This window comes from Cricetulus griseus, chromosome 5, assembly GCF_003668045.3.
Source record: "Cricetulus griseus strain 17A/GY chromosome 5, alternate assembly CriGri-PICRH-1.0, whole genome shotgun sequence".
NCBI classification, from domain to species: Eukaryota; Metazoa; Chordata; class Mammalia; order Rodentia; family Cricetidae; genus Cricetulus; species Cricetulus griseus.
The window spans coordinates 22,592,978-22,618,058 of record NC_048598.1 but is presented as its reverse complement, the minus strand read 5'-3'; the positions used below and the strand labels follow the sequence as shown (position 1 = coordinate 22,618,058).

The window sequence follows — 25,081 nt, the reverse complement described above, 5'->3', positions numbered from 1 at the left end:
TGTGCCTGTAGGCCTGTGTCTAATTCTGTGCAGTCTGCGTGTGCTGATGTGTTCTGGGTTCCTGCCAGCATCTACCTGTGTTTCAGTAAGTAAAGTATTCCATCTGCCTGTGGCTACTCCCATCTTTAATTTCCCAGCCTCCTGTGATCTTTCTCCTTTCCTGGTGTTGGAGATCACACCTGATACGTCCACACATGCATTTACACAGGTGCCTATATACATGCAAACACACATTCATACATAAGCATACCCACAAACATGTGTGCTCATACATGCAAACATACATACATAAAACACATGAATTATGCACCCAAATATGTACATACATATGCCCAGTATACCCAGTATACCACACACACACACACACACACACACACACACACACACACACACACACTCAAGCTATTTTCTTACAGTGTTCTAAGAACACTGCAAAGCTCATAGGTAATTTGAATGCAAAAGATCCAATAGCATGGTAGTTGCACACCTGTAATCCTAGTGCTTCTGCTCTGGAAACATAAGGATCAGGAGTTCAGTGGGTTTGTGGTCAGTCTGGGGTACATAAAGCCCTGCCCCCCAAAAGAAATAGAATTCCATCATCCACAAAAGGTGAGGGACAAGGAACTAAAAGGCATTTCGATGAGGAGCTAAACCACAGGAATGAACTCATAATTAGCAGAAATGTGAGTAGTTCCAAATTAGCTGAAGCATGAAGTACAAGCTGGGAAAGACACAGGCATTGAGGCTGGACTGGTAGGCAGGGCAAGATTGTGAAAAGCCTTACTAACAATTTCAGAGGATTAAATCACTAACTTGAAGGCAAAAACAATCTTTGGTTCCACCCCACCCCACGCCCAAATTCCTGGTTCTCTGTGTAGTCTGGCTTTCCTGGAACTAGGTCTGTAGACCAGGCTGACCTCAAACTCTGAGATCCACCTGCCTCTGCCTCTCAAGCTGGGACTAAAGGCGTGCTCCACATTTTAAACTTATTTTAAAGCAGGAAGTGGTCAGGCTTAGTGTTAAGAAATGCAAATGAGCTGCAGAGGTGACTTGGTGATTAAGTGAACTCCTTGCTCTTGTTCCTGTAACTACAAGTAGCTCAAAACAGCCTGTACTCCAACTCAAGGGGATTTGATGCCCTCTTGTGTCTTCTATGGACATGCATACAAATGCGCTCGTGGCGCGCGCGCATGCGCGCGCGCGCACACACACCCACACCCACACCCACACCCCCCACACACACGTTAATTTTTTTTTTTTTTTTTAAAGAAGGCAAACAGCAGTGTGAAGAGGAAAGCAGAGCATGTAAGATTGGCAGCAGGGGCCTTGAAAGCAGTAGAAAGAGGGGTTAAAGGATTGAAGTGTTTGCATAGGAAATGGCGTTGAGAGCATAGCATGAAAGCTGAGAAGATGGCTCAGTGGTTAAAGCATTTATGCTGTAGGCAAGAGGGCTGGAGTTGGGATTCCCCAGAACCCAATTAAATGACAGGTGGGTGTGGCAGCTCACTTGTTAATTCCAGCTATGAAAGGCAGAGACAAGGGATCTCCAGAGCAAACTGGCTAGCCAGATCATTCATTAGAAAGCTCTGAAATTGACTGGGAGACCCTTCTCAAAGACTAAGGTGGAAGAGTGAGAGGAAACAGTCCTAGGCCTGGTGGTGGCGCACACCTTTAATCCCAGCACTGGGGAGGCAGAGGCAGGTGGATCTCTGTGAGTTTGAGTCCAGCATGGTCTCCAGAGAGACTCCAGGACAGACTCCAAAGCTACAAAGAGAAACCCTGTCTTGGAAAACTGAAAGAGAGTGAGTCCTTCCATCAACCTTAGGCCTTGGCACATGTGTGCACACATGGATACCTCCTCTGCATCCACCCACACACACACATGCATGCCACACAAGTACAAGAAGGAAAAGCAAGCACAACGTGAGAGGCTAGACACTCACTGCAGACCCTAAGAAGCTCATGTGAACCCACTTCAACCATAGAATGGAATGAGTACTGCATTCAGAGTTAGAACATGCCTCAGAAGGTTAAATGGAGTGGAGACACTGCATTTAAAACAAAACAAAAGCCCTGTTGGAATGGTTGTTATTGTAGTCTCAAAAGTCAGGGGGTCCTAGGAAGCTTATGAATTGGTACTGTTTCTGCTTTTCTGTTTTACAGCCAGTGCTAGACTGAGAACAAGAGTTTAGCAGTTGTAGCAGCAGCTACACCTGTGAGCATGTTAGAAATGCAGTCTCAGATCTCACACAGTCCTAGTCAGTACCCTAAAGCAGGGCAACAATATTCTAGAAAGCTCTCTGAACTGGTCCTACTGTGTGGTCTATTAGAGAAAGGTAACAGGCAAAGTCAGAGAGATGCCAAGAAGCCTGGGCATCACTGGTAAGCCAAGACCATTTGGAGATACACAGATTAATAGAAATGGGTTAATAATTAAGAGAGAGTTAACCAATAAGAAGCCTGAGCAATAGGCCAAACAGTTTATAATTAATATAACCCTCTGTTTTTATTTGGGACTAAAGGGCTTCGGGACCCAGGAGGACAGAAACTTCTGTCCACACAAAATCTCTAGTCTGAGTTCTTGTAGTCCCTTAAGATGTCCCTCCTACATTTCCCTGGAATTTATCATTCAGATTACTGTGCTTTTTTTTTGTTTGTTTGCTTTTTCTTTTTTTAAGGTACCAGTATCCATAACTATAGGAAATTGGCTCAGACTTTGAATCTCAGAACATATGATCTGAACTCTGGAAAATAGTGTCTGCCACCTAACTGATAGGCTCTCACAAATGGTTGTTTATTATTGCTATCATGCCATTTCATTCACTCCTCAAACATCTACTGTCAAAATAAGGTCACTTGATTAAAGAAATCCAATCTGATAAAACACAGAATAGCATGCAGATCTCCCAACTGTGGATCTCATTGAACCATGTTATTTCTGCAATACCATGAACATTTTTCCAAAATTAAAAATTACATTTTAGCACTGTCAATTTGGTTCAGTACTTACCAAAATTAAATATATAGGTTTTTCTTTTGTGTATTTATTTAGTGGCATACATGCACATGCCTGCGTATATACATGTATCGAAGAACAGTTCATGGGGGCCCCTCCATTATGATTTCCAGGAAAAGTAGTTATTTACTCCATCTTGTGTGTGTGTGCCTGAGAAAATGTGTGTGTACATATATACTATACTATACTATACTATACTATACTATACACACACACACACACACACACACACACACACACACACACACACACGCATGCACGTTTCTGCTGCCTACAGAGGCCAGAAGGGGGCAGCACTCACTGTGGAACTGGAGTTATAAACAATTATGAGCTGTTGTGTGGGTGCCAGGAACCACATCTGGGTCCAAGTGGGAATAGCAAATGCTAACTACTGAACCATCTGTCTAGACCCAGAAAATTTTAATAGATTAAACCTAGGGTCTCATGCATACTGGAAAAAATTACTGTCAAAAACCTATGAAATAAACTGGGCAGTGTTGGAGTACTCCTTTAATCCCAGCATGCAGGAGGCAGAGGCAGGCAGATCTCTGGTTTACAGAGTGAGTTCCATTACAGCCAGGGCTTTTATACAGAGAAACCCTGTCTTAAAAAGCCAAGGAGGTGAGGAGAGGAGGAGGAAACCTATGAAATAGAATTAGGGCAGTGATGTATACCTGTAATCCCAGGATTTGAGAGGTAGAGGCAGGAGGATCACAAACTCCAGGCCAGCCTCAGCTGCATAGTGAATTGAAGGCAGGCTGACCTACATGAAATGCTATCTTACTAAAAAGAAAAAGAAATAACAGAGCATTTCTTTTCTTTGTAAGCTTTATTTTATCACTCTTATCCACCACATATCAGGAAGCTATCGACAGTGCATCGCATGGTGAGTCAGTTTACAACAAAACTGAACAAGGCAATTGTGTTTACAGAGAAGTTTTCAGCAAAAGCCCACAAGGCAGCTCGCTGAAACACAGTGCTCACACTTTCTAGGGAGGTGGGGATAAAGTCCTCTGCTATCAGCAAGAAAGCAGACGTGTGAAGGAGTGGTGTGGAAATCAGAGATTTGGGGATTTGGAAAAAGGGCATCTTGGTACTAAAGCACATCTATCTACATGTATAGTCCCAATTAATTAAAACAAAACAACAACAAAAGCCCAACCACTCATAAGCAGTAAAACATCACAAGAAAAAAAAAACAAAACAAAACAGAATCATAGCATCAAGAAATGCCAAGACCAACACATTACTGAAATACCGGTAGAAATGTCACAGACAACAACTCACTGCGCACTGTAATTTTCCTGTCGCTCTGAGAAGGTAAACCAACAGGAGTGAACACTCCTTAGAACTGGCTTTGGTTTAAGTGATCTTTCATGGTTTTGTTTTGTTTGTTTTTTTTTTAAACCAGACCTCCTATGCCCAAAACAGTAATTCCATGTTTGCAAGGGAAAACAGTAGGTTTTCACATTCACAACCGATCACTCCAGTGCTGACATAGTCTCGAGACCAGAAACCATTAAAATGTATAGATCATAAATGGATGTCTAAGAGTGACAAAAAAAGATGGAAAAGACAGAGCCCTTTTCAGGATGGGAAAAAAAAGCCTTCTACCCCAGATGTGAACTACTTAAAGGAGATTTAAGGAATGTTAAAGTATTTTAAGATTTTCAAAAAATAACTAAGAATGAAAAGTAAATGCAGATGGAAAAGATGTATGTGACAGCTTTGTACTCTGCTGATTACAGAAGTGCAGATGAAAGGCTTTTCTTACTATAATAATAAACACTACTTACACTTCTTTTCACAAGGTGCTGTAACTGCAGTTAGTGCATAACAATGCCACCCACCCCATGTGCAAAAAGAGGAAGACAGAGATGGCTGGCCCCCAGTTTTTTTCTGAGCTTCAATTTGCAAGAATAGTAGTGAACCCCAAATGCACAAGGGCTGAAACTCAAACACTTTAAAAAATTAGGACAAACTGAATATGGATATTTAATCTGGCCTCATAAACCCTGACAACCATCTCCTAAGGAATGTGTAAGAAAGGCAATGTTTTTATGCTATGGGTAATGAGGAGAGATTTTTTAGACCATGAACTGTGTGTGGAAGATTACTAATGCCTTTTCCCTATTCCTATTAAGGACTCTTAACTCTGACAGCCTCTGGTGACATACCTAATAAAAGAACACAATAAAGGTAATTCAAGGTACTGAAGAGATTCTGAGGAGCTGACAGAGAAAGGGGGAAGTGATTCCATCCACAGATTTTATTTATCTTTATTTTATGTGCACTGCTGTTTTTGCCTATACGGTTGTCTAGGGGAGGGTGTTGGATTCCCTGGATCTGAAGCTGTGAGCTACCATGTGGATGCTGGGAACCGAACCCAGGTCCTCTAGAAGAGCAGCCAGTACTCTTAACCCCCCCGAGCCATCTCTTCAGCCCTCCAATGGAGGATTTTAAAGAATGACTATAGATTCGCTCACTGATAATCAGTGGCTGAAGGTGGTAGTGGCCTACTCTTTACACAAGTTTCTCAGTAAGAAACAAACAAAAGAGCAAACAATTCCAGTTTTCTTCTCAGAATGTAACTTGCTTTCATTATACAGAGAAGTAGAAATTAATGGCCACAAAAGGCAAATAAGAGCACATCTTGCTGCCTTTTCATTAAAGCACTAGGAACTCGGTTCACAAAACACACACCACCTCCAAAAGACCCACCAATTTTTCTTCACATTGTTGTGACAGCTACCCAGTTTAGAGAGGATCCCAGGACGCCAGCATTTAGAATAGTGCCAAGAAACACAACTGTCATGATTATGACTCTCAGAAAGGCACAAATACAGCAAATTTAAAGCAACCATTCCTATAAGCAGCACAAAAACAGGGAAAGTGCTGAGCTAATAGAAAATCAATAGTTTTTAACAGGACAACAGAATTTGTGTAAACTTTTAAGTTTGTTTTATATCCTGAAAAATTACCTTTATGACCACCTATAAAATAGTTTCCTAAAGGAGCTGGGCATGATGGTGCACACCTGTGATAATAAGCAGCCCTTGGGAGGCTGAGACAGTGATCCTGAGTGGAGGCCAGTCTAGACACCATGAAACCCTGTCCCCAAAAATCTCTTTACCCTACACGTTCCCTGGCTTATTATACGTATCTCTTTGACAACTCATTTCTCCTATAAAGTCATAGCAAAAATAGTCTAAGTTGTTTACCTTCTTAAATATCTAGTACCTGCTAACTGCTTGTCATGGTCTTAAGCATTAGTCATCAGACAACTTTAAACATAGGGAACACCATCTTGGTGAGGTGGCAAGGAAAAGAAGATGATTCATCCTGTGGTGTCAGGTGAAGAAAGGAACAAAATCCAATTGGGGGGGGCACTCTAAGCACTAAAATACCCAAGCTTCTCCATGATTAAGAATCTAAAATCTAAACATACTCAGATGAGCTCCACATGACAGAGACTCAGGATCCATGTATTCTTTGAGGAAGCTAGTAATACCAAGTGGAAAGAAACCCTATTCAATAGAAAGGCAAATGCTGAGCACCTCAAGAAACAGGAATTTTTGAGCTAGCACTGACCAAGCACAGGTCGATACGTGACCACAATGTACAACAGATAGAGAGCTGGAGCAATGAGATCTGAGGAAGGAACCTAACCAGAGAAGTGAGAGCCTACAAGTAGAACTGGCCTTTCCGTCAACATGCAATACTGAGGTAAATCAAATAGGAACAGTTTTATACATATGTATGTTTTAAGTAAGCCAAGGAAATTCTGGATTCACATGACTCAGTCCAAGTTATTCCGAGAAAAAGGCGACAGTGCAGTCATCACCTGGAGCTTTCGCCCAGATGAGGTTTAATATTCACCAGGAAACACAAGGCACTTGCTCATTACTTGAGCTAGCTACACATCTAAAAGATGGAAAGTCACGATGTACTCCTATCTGTATACTAATCTGAATATAATAGCCAGCCCGTACCCTCTGAGTGAGAGTCTAGGTAAACCACACAGTTACAAGTGTCTCCCTAAGAGATTCCCTCACCCACTATGCTGTTCTAATTATCATCAGTTACAATGATGATCATTTTCAATAACTGCTGAAAAATAAAATGCTATGTACAATAGGCCTAGTAAGCCAGAGTGAGAACTACCAAAAATGGTGACAAACTGTCAGCCAGCTGCCTTTGATCAATAAATTCCAAAGAGCCACGAAACAGCTTCTGATGAGATTCTAACTTTGCCTTTAAGTTCTTCCCTAACTGATGCCCTCACTTGAGGGAAAGTCCAGTGTAGTAAGACAGAAAAAGAAGCCTTACACCTGCAACTCTTCCGCACCTCTCTGTGTGGCAGCATGGTTGGTGGCAGGGTAACCATCTCAACACCCCTTAGCAGCTACAACTGAAAGAGAAGGCCACACTTCTCTCAATGAACACACAGACAGATGAGCAAAACCATGTTAGTCATTGGATTCTAAAAGCAGCCATTATTTAGCTCAAGAAGACAACAGAAAGGGCTATTTCCCAAAGAGAGCCACTGTGCCAACGGCCACAAAGGAAGGAGGGCATCCAGTCATAATAGACACCTTACTGACGGGCCCAACTCTATTCCCTTCTAAATACACTATTATAGTTTTGATCATGGCTACTAGCCACCTCCTCCAAATACTTCTAAAGAACCCAAAATTTCCTAGGGAGCAACTGCTTCCTATGCCTTATCTAGGACAATATGTGCCACAGGAGAGTAGTACCATGGAAGAATAAAGAAGGAAGTGGGAAGGCAAGAGGGAAGGAAGCACAAATATTAATATAGGGAAAGTAAAACTACCTGAGATAAAACTTGCCCCCAGAGACAGGGGCTAAGTAACATGAACCTTCACCTCTTTGCCTTGCCTCTTAATAAGGGAATTCTAGGTTTCTAATAACTCCAAAGAATTAAAATTTCTATGCATATATTTATTGTGAAAATTGCATCTTTTATAATATTTGGTCCCAGTTTAAGAAAGATATTAAAATGAAAGTCCTCATAGTATCAGAGGGAGAATCTACAGCTGTCCTCTTTGGCAAATGGGTTAAGAGCTATCAAACAATGCTTTAAATCATAGTAGGCTATATTTTGTTTTCAATTCTGTGGCGTCAATATAAAATATTTAATTCAATGTAATTATTTGGGCTCATCATCTACTTCCTTAGCTCCCTTAAAATGATCTTCTGTAATAAGTCTACAGTGTCAAATGCTACACATATTTATGACTACATTTGCAATAACGAGGATCACAGACTGCTGTAAGTGCAGAAATGTTAGCAGCACACTGCACGACAAAGCTCGGAAGCCCATCTGCAGTTTATTTGCAAGGATCTTTTTATGAAGGGGGGGGATATGTGCTGACCATACTTGCCCTTCAGAAGAATTCACTGTACCCTGTGACCAAAGAAACAGCTCCTGGTATAAATATTTATGTTTTAGGAAAGCTTAGGACTTCACAGTACTGATTCTATGCTCTTCAATTTTGACTTGGAACCCAGTCACCCAATCAATCCCGGAAAAATCCTTCTTTCTAAGGAACACATCAGGGACCATGACATAAGACCACTAGATAATTCATCAGACAATCCCCTTATGACAAGTTTAACTTCAAAAGAGGGAGCTCTGAATAATTTGATTTTACTAACAAATGTTGGACAGTGTATGTTTGAACAGGGTAAAATAATTCATCCACTAAAATGCAAATTTTAATGGAGCTTTCAGGAGCTTGTATGGCATGGACATGAGAAAACTATATAAGCAGGATGCCATGAGGGAAAGAAACAAAACACTCTTCCCTAAGGAAAAATAAATAAATAAAACTTTCATTTAGGTAAGGAAACAGGAAAACAATTCTTAACTGGTGTACACGTTGTGGGTTGTCCTGTACAGTCAGTGCTTTATAAAGGTTCCCTAAGTTCACAGCTCTCCAGGCATCTACTACAGAAAGAAGAATCCATGCTCACAATCCTCAAGCCACAGTCACCTGTGCCCTCTGATCAAGGGCACATTCGGTTGCTGTGGAGCTTCTACTTCCACCTCCTAACACCTCAACCTTCCTTTACTCCCTTACAGCCAGTGACTGGGACCCTGCCCTCCAGCTGCAGACAGAGGCAGAGCTCTGGGAAATGAGGTGAGGGTGGCCGGGCAGCAGGGAGGACACAGGGAGGACCAAAGGATCCATGATTAGCTAGCTTCTTTACACTTTTCTCTTTTCCCTTCACTGTAACTGTTTTTCTGATCCACTTCAATTTTCCATTTTAGCAGAAAAAAAAAATCACATCTGGAGAAATTTTACAATTATCACAAGAGGTTCAGTACAAAACAGATGAGTCACTCTCGGGTCTAGAGTAGACCAAAGAATGGGATAATTGACATGTACTAAAAACCTTTTTTGTTCCAGTCACTTTGAAGAGTTCAATGTAACCCTGGTCTAGACTCCAGTTTGTTCTGCACTTTACAGGAATGAACTGTTTTGTCATTTACATTCTATCAGTCAGACCAACTTTCAAGAAACCTATATTTCAAGTTTCACAAGTGTGAAACAGGTAGGAAGAAATGGTTATAGACTGTATTAGCTCACAAGACTCACACTATAAAGTACACTGACTCAAATTTCTCTATTCTTTCACACCCACACACCCACTCAAGCATACATACTAGACATAAAAATTGTGCAAGATCAAGCATCAGCTTTCTATTTTAAAAGCCTAATAGTAATTTTAAAAATGTTGATAGGCTCACTGCAGTTTCTTCAGAGGAATATTAAGTCCTACAGTACTCCCTTAGAAAAATTCACAACTCATTGTTAAGAACATGGTTGGTAACTGCTGCTTGACAATGACTTAACATTATTAGAGCATCCAGTGCCAGCTAGAATAACAATGAGATACACCTGACAATACAAACAAATAATCTGTGATGTCACCAACCTTAACAAACTTGTTAATAAAATTCACTATGACAAATTACTCATCTTTGCTTCATCACCACATGAAATGACATCTTTTTAGGTTACATACTAAAGAACAGCACCTGCCCTACTGCACAAACGAAGGGTGCCCACATGGGTGCTCTAACCCCCTCAATGTATAGCTGAGAGGTCTTGTCCTACTCAGTGCCAATGTTTGCAATGCAGTCACTGTTTGGGCAATGGCTGCACATTAGTAGGATTAAATAAATGTACAAGGTACCCTTTCAAATGGGTAAAGGGGTGCTCCTGCGTTCAGCTGTGGAATATAGTAATCCAAGAAATGGAAGAGGAGAAACGGGAAATAGTCCTTAGGTTACTGATTAAAGCAAGGTTTGATACAGGTATCCCCTCTTGTAGGCACTCAGCGGGTAGAATGTAGCCACAACAAACTTTCCGTCAAACATCCTCCCAGTCAGCAATTTCTGAGCAGCTTTGGAATCACCAGCATTTGCGTACTCAACAAAGACCTGGAGGAGGTTAGAGAAGACAACATCATTTCACCACAGTGATTTTAGATTTAGATCAGTGCTTTACCAACTTTAATGTATACCCAGTCACATGCCATATAACAACGTCAATGAAAGACCATATGAGACATGGGTCCCCTAAGATTATAACCGAGTTGAAACTCATATTGCCTGGTATTTTGCTGGACCTTTCTGGAATTTGTATCAGTTTTTACCTGTGTATCACAGCCGCCTACAGAATTCAGCAGAGTAATATCCCAGGTTTGTAGCTCAGCAACAACAGACTACATCATTAAGTCTAGGTGTTTTGTTGGCTTTATTGTGTAAGCAAGCATAAGTGTGCTGGGTATCAGTTTGCACAACAAAATCACAGAGATATATTTCTCACACTATTTCCTGTTATTAAATGACATGACTGTATCACTTGGGGATTTTGTTAAAACACAGATTTTGCTTCCATCAGTCCAAAGTACAGCTTCAGTGTCTATAATTCTTTTAGAAATTAATTCTCTCTCTCTCTGTGTGTGTGTGTGTGTGTGTGTGTGTGTGTGTGTAAGTACGTAAGTCAGAGGATAACTCTCAGGAGTCCATTCTCTCCTTGTGGGATCCTGCAATTGAATGTAGGCCATCTAGCCTGCTCACAAGTGCCTACCCACAAAACCGTCTACCCCAAGTCATGCTACCTGCTTGTGTCTGCTTTGTCACATTTCTTAAGTTGCAATGGCAATGCGGATAATCCACTGAGCACACTTTGTAGTAGCAGGTTTAAACACTTCCTTAGAACTCAGCTCAATTCATCAAATTCTTAAGAGCTATCAAAGACAAATTAGGCAAAAGAGCATACACATTTGAGTGAAACTCACAGAGTGATGAGTAGTGATGAGCGCCAAGTGATGAGTAGACACAGCCAGGTGAGGATGGAGAGCCCAGAGAGAAACTCCAACACTACCACAAAGAAAGCTACTCTTGGAGAAATACCTGAACAAAGCTAGTAGGAACTATGCCTATTAAAATAGTTGTACAAACTACAGACCAAAACTATAATAAACAAGCTCAAAACCAGTGATTTCCTTTCCCAGAGCATCTGACTTCTTCCCAAAGATAGAGATTGGGACATAGAGTCAAGTAAGTTCTCTTTGCTGTCCTAAAGCAAGAGAGCAGGGGAAGGGAATGATTTGGAATGACTTGTTCTCAGTTATCCTACATATCAAAAAAAAAAAAAAAAAAAAAATAGACTCAAGAACAGTCTCTCTATTCACTGTGTCCCTTATTCATTATATCAAGAATCCCCCTGAGCTCTAACGTTCAGAGACCTTTGAAGGCAATGTGACAATGGATCCTAACAAAATCAACACTAGATCCTCACCTTTCAGTTTGTATCAGACAGGATCCAAGTCACCCAAGCTGCTCTAAACGTGCTATGTAGCAAGAAGTCCTTCAATTCACTTTCTGCTTCTGCCTCTTAAATGCTGGGATGGCAACCATGTGCCACCATGCCTAACTCTTCCATACACATTCTTTTGTATTTTCCTCAGATTAATCTACCCACAAATTCAGGCACATTCCTAGTTTTCACCTCTGTTTTCACAGGAACCCTTCTCTCATTTGGAAAAAAAAAAACAAAGCCAAATTCATTTCTATGGAGTATAAAAGAAAAATTCCTAAAAGAGATCCATGTGCATGGATGTGTATATGTGTCTGTCTGTGTGTACAGACATACGTGCAGGTGCAGGCCAGAGGTTGAAGAAGGTATCTTCCTCAATCACTTTTTTTTCCCCATTTTTTTTTTAATGATTTACTTTTTTTTTTTTTTAATCTGTTGTACATTGTTGTTGTGTTTCTGTGAGCGTGTTGATCCCCCTGGAACTGGAGTTGCAGACAGTTGTGAGACGTCATGTGGGTGCTGGGAACTGAATCTGGATCCTCCGGAAGAGCAGCCAGTGCTCTTAACCTCTGAGCCACTTTTCCAGCCCCTTTCCCACCTTATTTTTAAAGACAGGACTTTTCAATGAACCAGAGCTCACCAACTAGCTAGAATGGAGGACCAAAAAGCCCCAGGGTTTTTCCTGTTTCCAGTTCAGTGCTGGGATTGCAGGTACATGACAGCACACTTGGCTTTCTACACTGACACCAGTGGTTTAAATGGGTCTTCATGCTCAGATAGCAAGTCCTTTCCTATCTGTGCCATATACCCCTAGTATTCAATTTTTTATGGAATATTCCTTCATTAATATACAAAGCCCTATGTGACCTATGACTAGTCATTCTATCTCATGCAACTATTCTGTTATGCATGATGTATAACATACGACCTACGGAATTTGGACCTCTGATGGAGTTTTCTGAGTTTTTATATATATTGGAAAATGGAGAGGTGGTGCTAATTTTGGTCCTTCCATATAACTATGTCTAAGTTATGCACTGTTTTTGAAGACAAAGTAAAGATTATCCAGTGATAAAACATGCCGCCCTACAGTGGTAAGGACTGAGTTTGGATCCCAAGAACCCATGAAAAACAGCAGGTAGGCATGTTGGCTTGTCTGAATTCCAGCTTAAGAAAGCAGAGAGACAGGGAATCCCCAGAATAAGCAATCCCAACAAGACTAGCTATACTGGCAAGCTCTGAGTTTAACTGAGAGACCCTGCCTCACTAATAGAGAGAGAAAATGAGATAGGGAATGATTCTCAACACCGGCTTTGGGCCTCCACATGTGCACGCGCGCATTGCACGCACGCGCACACACACACACACACACACACACACACACACACACACACACACACACAGAAATAGGAAATTAGATAAAGTGACTTGTCAGCTATTCTGAAACTCTAAAATATGTCATTAAATGGAAATAAAAGCATTTCCAAATGGCCCATGAGCTATAAGATATTATCTACAATCCGCAGGCATTGTGGCATGTGCCTGCGATCCTAGCACTCAGGATGCTGGAACAGGAGGATTTGGTAGAGGACATAATCAAAAGTGACTGTGCCAGTCTTGATGAGCATCTCCAGTGAGAGGCACTGGGGTAAGAAGGGAAAGCAGCTAATGTGCAGAGCCAAGGGCTGCTGCTACAGTCCACACTCTACAGGGCAGGCAGCTCCCTGAACAGTGATATGGTCTGAATATTAACAGTGAGTACGATAGAAACTGGAAATGTGGTACAATATTCTGTTTCTCCAGAAGTAAAAATAATATAGACAAAGCATTTGGATTTTCTTATCCTCTTTGCCATGTGATTAGATTAGAGAGTTTCTAATAAAAATGATGTGATCATGGTTTTTACAGAGGAAGGCAGAATGAACCATCACAGGCTGGTCAAACTAAGACAGAGCTCACACATTCGGCATGCTTCCTTCTCTAAATGATCCCTAATCATCTCTTGCAATCAAAACCTAATCCAACTGGGTTTCCAAGTGTACTTAATTTGAACAAAGTTGAACCAAATAGTTCTCTGATTGAACCTAATCAAAATTAACACAAAATTCAGTTGGTGTCACTGTTTACAATGGCTCAAAAGGACATTTTTTAAAAGCAAAGTTTAAATGATTACAAAATTTAACTATACTGTAGAACTTTTAGTCAGGAAAAAGAATAAGTTAATGATAATCTATATCAAAAATTTTGTGTACACCTCCCCACAGAACCCGTCTAATATAAAATTTTAATAATTTCCAAATAATTCTGCAATTATAAACAATTTGCTTACTTGTCCTCTGCCAGGATTTTCCTTTGGAACAAGCAGAGAAACCACTGGTCCATATTTCTGACACTCTTCTTTTACATCTTCTACAACATCTGGTTATAAAACCACACAACAGCAGGTAATTACTACTTGAGAATTCAGTGACACAGCTAAGGAATGATGTTATTTTCCTTATCTTAGGAACAAAAAGCTTAAGAATATAAATTCAAAAAAAAAAAAAGAACATAAATTCAACACATTAACAATTTCTTAGTAGCCTACATCTAATGTTTTAAATACATTAATTAGAAATTAAAAAAAAATTTCCCACCGTCATTCTGTTTCTCTCTTGAAGTCAACCAGCACTACAAAGTTACTGCTGTAACCTGACAGAGCATACACAAGCAAATACAATTTTATGTATTTTAAGCGAGAACTTCAACTTTAAAATTTCTTTAGTATATATCTTCATGGTTTTCTATATTTAAAGAAAATAAAATTTATTTATTTTATGTTTATGTGTTTTGCCTGTGCAACATGTGACTGCAGGGCCCAGAGGCCACAAGAGGGCACTGGGTCCTCTGCAACTGGAGTTCATGACCATTGTGCGCTGCCATGTGACTGATAATCAATCTCTCTGTACAGTTTTCCATATTATCAAATGAAATCTTCTCACTTGCTTTTATGGCTGTATACTTTTGGACAGTTTACTATATTCAAAAAATTACTCAATGTCTCCTAACTAATGACTACTTAACTATTTCAAAACTTTTTTTATTATAAACATTACTATTTACAATTCATTTAACTTCATTAGTTCTCACAGCTGATATTCTAGAAATGACATTGTGCTGGGTGGTGATGGCGCATGCCTTTAATTCAGCACTTGGGAGGCAGAGGCAGGCGGATCTCTGTGAGTTGAGACCAGCCTGGTCTACAAGAGCTAGCTCCAGGATGGCCTCCAAAGCCACAGAGAAACCCTGCTCGAAAAACAAAAACAAAACAAAACCAAAACAACAACAACAAAATTGCTAGGTCAAAACTAACATAAACTTGCAATGCTGTTAGAATTATCAGGTTGTCTTTCTTAGAGGTCTAATACAAACTCTTTCATGCAGTGTAACCAAAATTTTGATTTCCTATTCCCCAAAGTTTTTGCTGTTTATGTGCCCAGCAACAAAGACATAGCAATTTGGTTTGAACTGATGTCATTCTGTCCCTTCTACCATAAATGTTTACTGGGTGTCTACTATGCATTCTTTCAAGGGTGCTACATTCCAGTGTAACTAGCTCATGAACAATATCCAATTCTTTTTTTTTTTTTTGGTTTTTCGAGACAGGGTTTCTCTGTGTAGCTTTGGAACCTATCCTGGCACTCACTCTGGAGACCAGGCTGGCCTCGAACTCACAGAGATCCACTTGCCTCTGCCTCCCGAGTGTTGGGATTAAAGGCGTGTGCCACCAACGCCCGGCTAATATCCAATTCTTAATCACAGTAATCAAGCCTGTTAGGTATGTGCACACTGGCTACTGCTGCAACTTTAACTGTTTTCCAACAAATAAGTTAATATACAATCGTGACAAGCTGCTGTTCTCTAAACATGGCACACTTTCTATTTGATGTTATTTCTTCCTACCCACTCAGCTTTTAGATAATTAGCAATGTCGTGAAAGCCCTCACTGCCTGATCACTCAAGCTAGGATGAGCACCCCTTTTCTCTGTCCTCATTTGCATATGTCCTCTTGCATTAAAACCAAGAAATACTCCCATGCAACACAGTAAATGTGTCTGAATGAAAAGGCTGTTAAAAACAAAAGGGAGGGAGGGGGGAGGGAGGGGGAGGGGGAGGGAGAGAGCAGAAATGACAGCACAGAGAAGGGAGAGAAAAGACAGATCAGAGACAGAATCTTATGTGTAAATCTCTATTAATTTCGTAAAATGAAATGTGATAGTCTGAATGACTTTATGACTCAAAAAGCAAAAATATTTTAGACATCAGAGTTCAAGGGTCTTTTTGTGTTTAGAAAAAGCTAGAAGAATCTTGTGAATAAAACGTGTATCACACAGACATTGGTCAGGGTCTGTATGTAAGAAAGACACACTACAGTATAACATGGGAAGCACTAACCTTCATATTCATCCTCATTTTCAAGGTAATCGTCATCCAGTACATTGAGGAGTCTAAGCACTGGCGTGGGAAGCATCACCAGATCTTCAATATGAGGGGCTGAGAAAGTTCACAACAATATGGTTAAACCCAATAAAACTGATGAGCTGACCAAATAAGGAGCCTGAGAATATATACAGACAATTGCCAAATGACCAGGGAGGAGAAATAATGACAGACACAACTAACTTACCAAAAGGAATGCTAAAGAATGGGCTGCACAATGCCATCTCAGCAGGGATCCTTCTGCTTGGGTCATCATGAAGCATGCTAAAATACAACAACATCATTATGGTTACTGAAAGACCTTTTTTGTTGTTGTTGTTGTTGGTTTTTGTTTGTTTTTAGAGACATGGTTTCTCTCTGGCTTTGGAGGCTGTCCTAGAACTAGCTCTTGTAGACCAGGCTGGTCTAGAACTCACAGAGATTAAGGGCGTGCGACACCACTGCCTAGCTCTGCCAGATCTTCGGAAAGTGAAACTATCAGAAAAAAAGGCTCAGTGTTCACCTCAGCACTACCTCTATTATCATGGATTACTGAATCATTCCCCAGTGGAGAACAGAAAGGCCACCTGAGCAACAGGGCAATAAACCATGAGACATTTCTGACATAGCATCATGCTATGATTTAATGTTTCTAACTAATAAATGAAACATAAGAAAGTGATGTATATGTTACAGCAAAATGGGGGTGGGGGCTAGACAAATGTTTATGGTAGCACACAAAACAAAACAAAACAAAAACCAGAAGATAGTAGGAGGATAACTGAATCTTGCCAAATTCCCCTAATCTTAAACAATTTTATGTAAAAATCTACAGGCAATACCAGAAAAAGACTATCAATACTAGTAATACTAGTATTCATAAGAAAGCAGAGAATAAACAAGTGTATAGATAATAAACAAAAGAAAATGAGGCAGAAAAAAAAATCAGAAAGCCAAACAGATACTCACTGGGAAGTACAGTAAGGCAATTTTAAAACAGATGAAACTACAATGGACTGCTGCACTTACACCAGCTAAATACAAGCGAGCCTCTGGGAAATCCTAAGAGCTGGAGTAACCCAGAAACTAAGACTTGCTAAAATAACCAGCCAAGACACCTTCATGGAAAATCCCAGTGAGACAAAATATTGGGAAAAGAAACCAAATGATCAAAATGAGGAAGATAGGATGACAGACAGGGAAAGAAAGATTTATCTGGGGGAGGGAGGGCAAGGAAGAAGAGTCAGATCAAAGGACCCCTCTTGTTTGTTGCTTTAAGACAATGTCTCATGAGTAACTCAAGACAGCCTCAAGCTACAACTCTCTGCCTCAACCCTCAGCCTCCCAAACATCAGGATTACAGGTGTGCATCCTCTAGACTGGCTCTCCTTTAACATTACATAAAAACAGCAGAAAAATGACACTTATGTAACTAGAAAGGATATCTTTTTTCTTTGCTTTGCTTTTTTTTTGGTTTTTCCAGACAGGGTTTCTCGAAAACCTGGCACACACTCTGGAGACCAGGCTGGCCACGAACTCACAGAGATCTGCCTGCCTCTGCCTCCCGAGTGCTGGGATTAAAGGCATGCGCCACCAACGCCGGGCTACAAAGGGTATCTTAATTGTTCTGTTTTGTCTGAGACAAGGTCTCACTATGTAGCTCTGTCTGGCCTGGAACTTTCTTTGTAGACCAGATTGGCCTTGAACTCACAGAGATCCTCCTGCCACTGCCCTGGAGTGCTGGGATTAAAGGCATACCACACCTCACCTGGGTAAAATTCCTATCTCTAAGGGAGTTCTATCTGCATAAATAGGCAAATCAGTAACAGTAATATAAATTCAAAAAAAAAAAAAACACTTTAGTTGGTAAAGGTCTGCAAAGCAAGTTAAACTATGTCTAACATACCTTTTGATAAGGTCTCTGAGGTGATAGGCTGGAATTGCGGCATTCACCACTGCTTTACTGGCAAATATATGATCAATAATAGCAGAACTGTTTGCCTGAGAGAGAGAGAAAAGTCTTCCTTAGGTTATTCAGATCAGCTTGCATTTATTGAGCAGTAGCCATGTGGCACTATTCCTTGAGTAACATGTGATAACTATTACTTACAATCTTATTGGAGAACTTACAATCTTATTGGAGAAGACTGCAGTATAGTGAATTTCTAGAGGCACTAATCCAATACCTGGCACTATGAGCAGCTCCAAAATGAACGTGTAAAACTCAAGAAATCACCGAGATACAATCTTGTGAATGAATGTAATAGGTGGGTCACAGTGCCTATCGATGGGTCTTTGTTGGTATTCAGGTGAAAGAAGCCATCACTGAGAAAAAGGAGGAAGTATAAGAGCACTGCCTTTGCCACATTATCCACATCCCATTTGTAGGTGCTAGCTAGCATTTAGTCCTAGAGTACTGTGATGATTAATCTTCACTGTCAATTTAGAATCACTGAAGACACTGTTAAGGTACACACCTCTTGGGTTTGCACACTAGCACATGTCCGGAGATTAAGAAAGCCTACACAGCATGAAAGTGGCACCATCACACAGGCTTGGGAAAAGAGAGGAAGCCAAACAAGCCCCAGAATGCCCCTTTCTGCTTCCTAGCCACCAAAATGCAAACTGCTCTGCCACACCCTCCCTGACACAAGGACTAATACCTCTAAAACTGTTACCCAAAATAAATATTTCCCCTAGTTACAAAGATGTAACTAACAATATGCAGCAAGTACTATACTAACTCAAAATGCAGAACTGCATAAATAACTAAAATGATCAGACACCCAACATAACTGGAATCTGCTGGTTACTTACCATGGACCACACATTATGCTGAAAAACTATGCAAAATTTCTTTTTTAGCTTTAGTACTCTGATAAGACAATACGTTGTTACTCTTCTTATATTACAGGAAAGTGAATAGTTTAATGAACCCAAATAACTTAGTAGGAGGTGAAAGTAAGACATAGTTGGATGTCAGAGTCTGTGGTCATAACAACTTGGCAACTTTGCCTCTGTAGAAGGTGCTAAGACAGGCTATGACACTTTACCTAGACAGACACATTTGAAATTCCATTATATGCCAGGCCTCCATACTCACACAAATTTGAGTGTGATATATTTCTGATGTGCTGTGGGTCAAGCAGATATAGGACAAAGGGTGAAACACAGTCGAAGCTAATTTAGATGATTGATCCATATTCAGATTAACACTACAGAACACTTAGCTATTTGGAAATATCACTAGTAGAAAAAAAATGATACTGGTTTTATGCCCATAGCAGCATTTTTGGGGCCAAAAATAAACATAAGACAATCCCACTAGACAGTATTCCTTTCAAGAATCACTAAACCAGAAATCAGTGACTAGAACTTAGCACAAATGAAACTATCTTATAATGGTCACCTACTGTATGCTAGATTTTGTTTTGTTTTTCTTTTTTCTTTTTTTTTTCTTTGGTTTTTCGAGACAGGGTTTCTCTGTGGCTTTGGAGGCTGTCCTGGAATTGTAGATTTCTCTGTGGATTTGTAGGCCAGGCTGGTCTCGAACTCACAGAGATCTACCTGCCTCTACCTCCAATGCCCGGTTTTTTTTTTTTTTTTTTTTTTTTTTTTGAGTAACCTGGCCATGCAATTTTTATTTGTATAAAGGTGTGCCATCACCAAGACCAGGCTAGCAAACATGCATGACCTAGATGGCCGATGTATTTTTTTTTTTGCTTTCTTTTTTTTATTATTTATTTATTATGTATACAACATTCTGCTTCCATGTATATCTGCACAGCAGAAGAGGACACCAGATCTCATAACAGATGGTTGTGAACCACCATGTGGTTGCTGGGAATTGAACTCAGGACCTCTGGAAGAGCAGTCGGTGCTCTTAACCTCTGAGTCATCTCTCCAGCCCTTGTTTTGTTTTTCAAGACAGGGTTTCTCTGCCTGCCTCTGCCTCCAGAGTGCTGGGATTAAAAGTGTGTACCAATACCAACAGGCAGTTAGATGTTTATTATTAAAATATTATTCCAAATACTTATTGCTTAAAATGAGATTTAACAATAACTTCAAAGTATATCCTCAAGCCCAAAGGATACTGGGAATATCATACTAATAAAGCATCACAATATGTTTGAAAAACTAATTACGATTATTTTCTAACATAGTGACATACAAAAAGTTCATCTCAATGTCTGAGGTTTGGAACTTAAAACCATGCTCCCTCATAAACACCAAAAGCAGTAGACACAGTACCACAGCCACATGAGCTAACTAGACAGTGAAGAATGTGTAACAGCCTATGGAAAACTAATAAATACAAAGTACTATGGAGCCATGGAAAACTTCCAACAGCTATATTATACAACTGTGCCACTGGCAAACAATACCCACTCTAACCTCATAGGACTGCTCAGAAAATTCAACATGATTGTACTTTTTAACTGTAGAGCACTGTTAAAAGATTATTAGGCTGTCCTAGAACTCGCTCTGTAGACCCGGATGGCCTCCAACTCACAGAGATCCTCCTGCCTCTGCCTCCCGAGTGCTGGGATTAAAGGTGTATGCCACCACTCCCAACTAACAAAGGGAATTTTTTTGGCCATTTCAGAAAATGTTCACTACACCAGAGGACCTAGATTAACAGCTGTGAGGATGCAACATCATCAGTTTGAGGCTGTAGGGATGAGCAGAGGCATTGAAGGTACTACAGATACTACAGACAGCATGAAAGAGAGGAGGCAATTGCAAATTCCCAGACTGATAAAGTGGCCGCAAAGCTAAACCCACATGCAGCTTACCTTCCATTCCTGAGATCTGACTGTATGTTTCAGTTTCATGCCTGAGAACATTTCCAGTAAAATGATTCCGAGGCTCCACAGGTCAACAGCTGAGGTACACTCTGTATCACTCTGCAGGCCAGCCTGGGCCAAACAATTCTGTAGTTCTGCTTCTGGAGCTCGATAACCGTCTGTCTGAATATACTTTACATCCTACGAAGACCAAGAAACACTACAGCCATAAGAAGGGTCTCACTTTCCATCCTTCTCTACCATGCACTCTTCAAAGGCACAGTAGGTCACCCACAAAATCAATGCCATAAACTTTAGTCCTTATCTACTGTAATTCCTCAATTCCTTAACTGGGCAGTTAGCACAGAAAAGCTGGATACATTCTATACTGTTGCTCAGTAAGACAGTCTTCTTTTTTAAAGAATTACCTATTATGAACTGATGATAAAGACCTTCTGCAAAAATCTGACAGATCAAGGCAAGTGAGGACTTGCCTGAACTGTCACATCTGCCATCAGCCATGAATGCCCCGACACCAAAGAAACAGGAGCAATAACCTAGCCACTCACCAAGTGCTGACACACTGACAAGCTTTCCATGTAGGCTAAGTATGTTTATTCATTTCTGAGCTCTCGTGAGCCTTACTAACTCCTATCTGACCCAAATTTATGTCCCCGTTTCATAAGGCAGCCCTGAAATTCTTTTAACTTTCTCTCTTAGAAGCACTCTGGTATTTTGGAGGTGCACCCTGCAGTCTCTAAACTACCATTGTTATTAAAAAATGGTCTTTGGCTTGGACCATTACATTTTAAACCATAATGGAGGAGAAAAGGCATTTCTTACCTGATTGCCTTCTTTGAAGCTAAGCCCAAAGTCAATAAGCTTAAAGCATTCATTCTCAGCACTCCACAGTATGTTTCGAGGTTTGAGGTCTGCGTGGACATAGCCCTCATGGTGAAGAAAAGCAAGGGCCTCCAAAACATCTCTGGCACAATGCTGTATCATCCACATGGAGCAACCCTGGTGACTGGAATATAAGAGCAATTCCGAAACACTGACATCCAGGAGTTCAAGCAACAGACAGCGTGATGGCACATTTGGAGAGAAGTGTATGGTAAAGACTCCATATAAAGTCACTAGAAAAAGAAAAAAAAAAAAATGACAACACTTTAAAAACCAAATTCAGAGTAACTCACTACCAAAGCAGTTAACTCTTCCATATAGATTTGGGATAGTCTAGACAAAGAGAGCTTTATATTTATGTGTGCACACACACTTGCACATGAGACTGGTATGAGAGCTACTGTTATAGTAAAAAAAAAAAAAAATGACTTGCCCCCTAGGTAGACATGGTTTCATTTCCTCCCTTAAGAGTTAATACAGTTGGTGGGTCAATGACCATCTAAGGGCCTACCCCTTAGATGAGGAGTATTAGTCCTTTCATGACATATTTTTCCCCCAGAATTCCTGCACCTGGCCCAGTCTCTTACAAAACAAATCATGCTTTTCAGAATTACCATTTCTCCAAAGCAACCTCTAGGCCTTGTGGTTGTCCCATCACCCCCACCCCTACCAAACATGGCTGGCCTCTTCCAGGGTTTACAACAAGGAACATGGCTGCTTCTTTCATTTTCTTTTCTCCTTCTCAGAGCAGCTGCTAAAATTTACAGATTGCCTGTCCTGGGGTTTTTCTTTTTAAACTCCAACAAAATTGTGCCCAAGCACTTCCCCAGTGCCATTTGACTACAAAGGCAGTATGCCTCAAAATCTTCAGCAACACTGGGAACTGAACTCAGGTCTTTTGAGCTACTCTACCCCCTGCTCCTAGAGAGGAATAATTTTAAATAGCAAGAAACTTTCACTATTTTTCCATTGAGTAAAATCTTTGGACATCGGAGTTATTTAAATAAAATATAGTATATGGCAGTGGTGGGTGAATATCCACTTAAGGTGTCAAGAAAAAATATTTTAAAAAAGTAAAAAATGTAATATTAAGTAACCCTTAAAAACAAATTGAAGGTTGGTTGATTCAAATCAGCATTCCATGCTCTAAACAGTGTAAAGAAAAAAATCAAGACATTGTAGATAAAATTTTAATGTAATCATGCAAGAGAGTCAACAAGTACTGAAGCTTGCAAAAAATTTTCCCTGCCAAACGCCAAGGTTACAGTGATATTCCACTTAGCAAGCTTAACAAAAGAAAAACACTACTATCAGAAAATCCTTCTGCCAACCAAGTATTATAAAAAGGTCTTTCTTCGATTTACATATGGGTTCTGTATGGTCAAGATGTATGACCAATAATACAAGCTTACATTGTGAATTAATTATCTGAGTCATGAAAGTCTTACTGAAGCAAACGCAGTGCTCCTAAATTCACACTTCCTGTAACTTCTAGGTAACACTGAGTCCCCTCTCCCAAATCCACACTATGTATGTTATCATTCGAGTTGCTAGTGTGTCAGGGGATGTCACTGATATCAACGGATGCCACAGCCCTTGAATATTTTCCACTTTCTATTGGAAGGAAAAGATGCGAAAATTTCCGCTCAGGACATGACAACCTAGCAAAGGAATGCCTTTCGCTGCAGAAGGCGTTTCTCTACGCTACTGAGTATCGGCTGAAAACCAAAGCAAACAGGACTTTCCTGAGCACTGCTAGGTGACAATCACCTCCACCATACCCCTCTAGAGAGCTGCAAAGTAAAGGCGGATGGAAAAGGGACCTGCAGCATCGGGGCCCAATCCTCTCCTCCCACCTAAAGGACCGAAAGCCGGGAGGAAGAGAGGCCCGCTGAGGACATGTATGCCGGGACCGGGACCGGGACCCGGGCAAGAGATGGCAGACGGCCACAATTACCGATGTTCCTGTGACCCTGCAACTGCTCCAGCGCCGCCCTCTCTTTGCGGAAACCGTATTCGGCGGCCGAGGCCGCAGCCCCGGTGGTTCCCGGAGGCAGGAACTGCTTGAGGGCTCCGGGGGGCGAGCCCGGGGTGCCGCAGCAGCGCACCCGATACACCGAGGCCGACGAGCCGCTGCCCAGGCGGCTCTGTACCTGCCACAGCCGCCCGAAGGCCTCCAGGAAGCGCGGTGGCTCGGCACCCCACGCGCAGCCGGACCCCGCCATGGTGCGGGCTGGGGCGAGGACACGCGAGCCGACACGACGCGCCAGGCAGGCCCGCGGCGCCCGCCGTCACATCCCCGCCCGCACCCGCCGCTCCGCAGGGAGGGGCCCGCAGAGCCCGCACCGACTCCCGGGACCTCAGGCCGCCATGACACCGGAAGCGGCCGGGCGCCTAGGCCCAGCAGCCGGAAGTGAGGGAGAGCCAATCCTAGAAGGAGGCGGGACCAGGAGGGGCGGGGCTGGAAAAAAAACACTCCCGAGGGTGGAAAAAAAACACTAATTTGTTTCGCAAAAACCATGACTGTGAGATGTGGTCCCGTGAGTGTGGCACCGTAGTAGAGTGCTTGCCTAGCATGCGCAAGGAAGGCCCCGGGTCCAGTACCCACCAACACACGCGCCAATTATTTATCTTTACTTCTTATTTTTAAAGATTTATTATAGTTGTATTTTTACGTTTGTGTTTATGTCACATGTGTGTGAGAAGTCAGTAGGAGATGTCGTATCCTTGCTGGAGTTACAGGTGGTTGTGAGCTGCATGTTTTGCGTGATGGGAGCTGAACCCTGCCCTGGAGAAGAACAGTTCACACTCTTTGCCATTGAACGATCTCTATTTTTTTTTTTTTTTTTTCATGTTTGAGACAGGGTTTCACTGTGTGGCTCCCGCTGTCTTAGTCTTATATCTCACTCTGTAGACCAGGCTGGCCTAGAACTCACAGAGATCTGCCTGCCTCTGCCTCCCAAGTGTTAGGAATAAAGGCGTGTAAGCACCACACCCGGCTTGCTATCCTTATTTATTTATTTTAACAGAAGTAAGCTTTTATTTCCACTTTTCTCAAA

The 25,081-nt window shown here is 41.3% G+C and overlaps 1 protein-coding gene across 1 annotated transcript; it reads right to left on the bottom strand.

Annotated features, from left to right (window-relative positions):
* Nucleotides 1–3,826: 3,826 nt before the first annotated feature.
* Nucleotides 3,827–24,413, bottom strand: Uhmk1 (U2AF homology motif kinase 1). Its single transcript, XM_027417066.2, has 8 exons — nucleotides 23,980–24,413; nucleotides 21,963–22,255; nucleotides 21,129–21,320; nucleotides 18,239–18,333; nucleotides 16,541–16,617; nucleotides 16,309–16,407; nucleotides 14,204–14,292; nucleotides 3,827–10,490 (listed from the first exon to the last, which is right to left on the bottom strand). Exons 1-8 carry the CDS (start codon nucleotides 24,245–24,247, stop codon nucleotides 10,344–10,346), a joined length of 1,260 nt encoding a protein of 419 aa, XP_027272867.1. The 5' UTR covers nucleotides 24,248–24,413; the 3' UTR covers nucleotides 3,827–10,343.
* Between the last annotated feature and the right edge of the window lie 668 nt (nucleotides 24,414–25,081).